Source organism: Bremia lactucae, linkage group LG8, assembly GCF_004359215.1.
Source record: "Bremia lactucae strain SF5 linkage group LG8, whole genome shotgun sequence".
Taxonomy (NCBI): Eukaryota; Oomycota; class Peronosporomycetes; order Peronosporales; family Peronosporaceae; genus Bremia; species Bremia lactucae.
Window position 1 is genome coordinate 2,359,180 of NC_090617.1, and position 3,466 is coordinate 2,362,645.

The window sequence follows — 3,466 nt, forward strand, 5'->3', positions numbered from 1 at the left end:
TCCTGAATTCTTATCCATAAATAGGTATAGACCATTATGTCTATTTATTCCGCAGACTAATCAGCTGTAGAAGTAATCAAAGAGAGTTACAAGATAAGATAGATAAGAATTCATTTACATGTTTAGTATTAGTTTATAGTTAAGTCAGCATTTACAAAGATAGATTAAGAGACACTTAACTATATTAATACAGTTTTCATTTTACCCTCTTAAGTTAACTTGTCTTAAGAGAAGTCTTCCTCTATACGTACAGTGTACGTCACCTAACGGAAAGCACCACTCACAACTGAAGCAGTGTGAAGTGGACTTGTACTGAAACAGTACAAGTCGTATTGCCCCGTTACATAACTACAGTACTTAGTGCGTCGGGTGACGTCGCTAACGCGCCCACCACAACTACCTCACTGCGCGCAAGAGACGCCTACACACTAAGTACTTTAGTTAAGTGTCGTCACGGAAGCGGTAATCTGGCTCCTCGTGCGCACTTACTAAGTAGGAAATAGCTATCAGACTGATTTATATTTAATCGCATTAAATATAAATACCTATTTTTACCAATCAAAATGTCATTTCTATAGATAACAATTGGTATTGCGAGCGTATCTTTTTAGATACCTCGCGTAACGGATGACGTTTGTCGTCATGCCTCCTAATGTGAATGCGCTTATGTGCATCAAATACACAAGGGCAGGTCACAAATGTGAACCACACCCGAGTGCTGGGTCTAATTACTTTATAAAGCAATTGACCCTCTTAGGTACACTAAGTGTACCTAACGGGAACTGTAAAACATTAGGGCAACTTTATCCCGTTTCACCGAGGTTAGAATAATGAAAATGCCCAGTATAGATAATATCGAATGTAAAGTTTGTAGCTACTGTTTAAAGCAGAAACTTTTAAGCGCGCGTATCAGGCCTGGCGCCTGATACGGCGTCGTGGTGCCCAGGAACGTCATCATGCGCTCAAGGCTAATGCTGCCCATGAGCTTGCCAGATCGCGCTATGAAAACGTTATTCAGCTTAAGCATGCGGAATAGCATGTCAACGCGGCGCATCGGTGTCATCTCCATCAGCTGAAAAGGCGACGGATTAATCAGCACCGTCACTTTGCATGGCTCACACACCTTATTCGTGCCCCAATCCATAATTCTTCCACCACGCTTAAAGGCAAAGCGGATTGGAGAACTCAACAGCTGCTCTCGAAGCTCATTCAGATCGTCTATTGCTACGTCATCATCTGACGCGCCGTTGTCATCGCAAAGCGAAGAATTTATTGCCCCATACCTAGCAAAGACTGCTCGTGTTGAGTGCCGGGTGTTCGAGCTTATGCTGAGTGTCTCTAGGGCCATGGAAGTGACTGACCGAGGATTAGTCACTTTGAGCAGTGGAAAAAACTCACGATCCGTAGGATGCCGAGAATTTGCTGGTGAGAGCAAAGCAGGTTCCACACCTTCTCGTTGACAGCGCGATACAGCATATGCCAATCGAGAGCGAGTGACTGTGGCCAGCAGAAATTGATTATCGTATGAGTCCACGATTGGGATAACAGATTCACTATCGCGGTTTAGCAAGGACAGTGCGTCGTTGTAAGTTGAATCAGCAGTTAAAACGCTCATTTTAGCGACATCCTTCATAACTTCCCAAGCTGGGATATCATAGGCAGCTTTTGGAAGCTTTTTTAAACGAGGTAGGTTGCTCGTGACGATCAACACATCGTAAACGTTCTCGCTTAATCTCTTGGCAGTAAAATATGCCGCTAGAATAGCGACTGATACGGGCAAGTTAAGGCCATCCGTGTGTGAAATTTCCATGATGATAGCAGCGGTGGAGACGGCATGAGTAACGCCAGAAGAAAACGCTCCAGCACCGATGATAGCAAATTCAAACGGCTCGTAATGAGTGTGCCAAAGGCCAAACGCACGTACTGATTCGCCAACAAGGCGGCCAAAGATGCCTCCGATAACAAAAGTTGGAGTAAATAGACCAGCAGGCACTGGCAAAATTATGCTAATAAGCGTCAGTATGAATTTCAAGGGTAAGAATATCAAAAGAGAACTTGAAAGAAATGCGCTTTCCTTATTCGTATTGTCAATACCATTGGTTCCATCAGCAGCGAAAAATTGCCTGTCTTTAGAGAAAAGTAAACCAAGAATGCGTCGAGGAGAGCCATGACGCAGAAACCACGCACTATCCCCATAAAATTCTAGCCAACACGAGAAAAATATGACGACTAGTACGAGCCCAGACCGCCTACCAAGCGCGTTCCACCAGTTGTGCCTGGGTGAACTAGAAGGTGATGATTCGAAAAAGTTGTCTCGTGCTCGCACAAGTATAGATAAGCTACGATTAAAAAGCGCACCTCCGAGGCCACAGACGATACCGATAATCAAAAATACACAGAGGTCGACAAGAGTTATCCCCCTACTCACATTCCCTATCTCTTTTTTAAAAGAAATGCCCATGCTGCGATTGCCGAAAAGTCCATAACGTGTATTTGTAGTACCAAAGTCTGCGACCAGTGCGCCTACGATGGCTGCAAAGAAAGAGCGCGGTAAAGTTCGGACAAGATAGAAGTGCGATGTTACTTCGACTCCAAAGAGCACACCCCCGAATGGGGATCCGAATGTAGCAGCCACGCCAGCTGCACACGCGCAAGCCAGCATCTCAAGCCTCTTCGTTTCGTCGTCACGGACGCGGTGAAACGGACGCCAATTCATCAAAATGCTCGCAAAACCACACGAGATCATGATAAATGGACCCTCTTTACCAATCGATAGCCCTGCTCCTAATGCAGCCATCAGCCCTACAATCTTGGTAGCTACACAGCGAAAGGATAGGTATTTGCTCATGTCAATGCCCGAAATGGCAACTCTCATGAAAGGCAAACCAGATCCTGCAGCTTGCGGACACACACAATGGGTCAATACGACCGAAAATCCGCCAGCAACAAGCGCCGACGCTAAAAAAAGTTTGAAGCCTTGGCCACCAACCCACTGGTGGTATCGTGCAATCTCGATAGCCCACATATCGATAACAAGTCCTAGGCTTCCTGCAAAGATGCCAATAGCAATTAATAACAGTGGACTCTGGACCAATACGAACAGCCCGAACAGCCCTTTCGGGTAATCAGCCACATATGTTGAGTGCAGCCTTTTGTGGAAGGCGACTGCCTTATCAAACGACGGCTGTGTGTTTTTAACGGCTGCATCGGGGAATGGCGTATTTGGAGCAAGCTGCAATTCCGGCAGTGCTATAACAGGTTTATATTGAGCAGGCGACTCCCGATCTAGAAAAGGGTTCATAATTCGCTGCATGACGCTGTCGGCGCGCCGCCAGGGCGACCAGATCTGCGGAATCGGTGAGCGTCGCCGCAAAACATTAATAGAATCCAAAGTGAAGCTTGGCCGTGAAACTGGGCTGACATCACTTGAGACCGACGTGGTGCGCAGAGGCCGGTCCTTGCTCAT

The 3,466-nt window shown here is 46.1% G+C and overlaps 1 protein-coding gene across 1 annotated transcript; it reads right to left on the bottom strand.

Annotated features, from left to right (window-relative positions):
* Positions 1-874: 874 nt before the first annotated feature.
* Positions 875-3,466, bottom strand: CCR75_001838 (uncharacterized protein; the record flags this gene model as incomplete). Its single annotated transcript, XM_067959939.1, has 1 exon — positions 875-3,466. One exon carries the CDS (start codon positions 3,464-3,466, stop codon positions 875-877), a length of 2,592 nt encoding a protein of 863 aa, XP_067815751.1.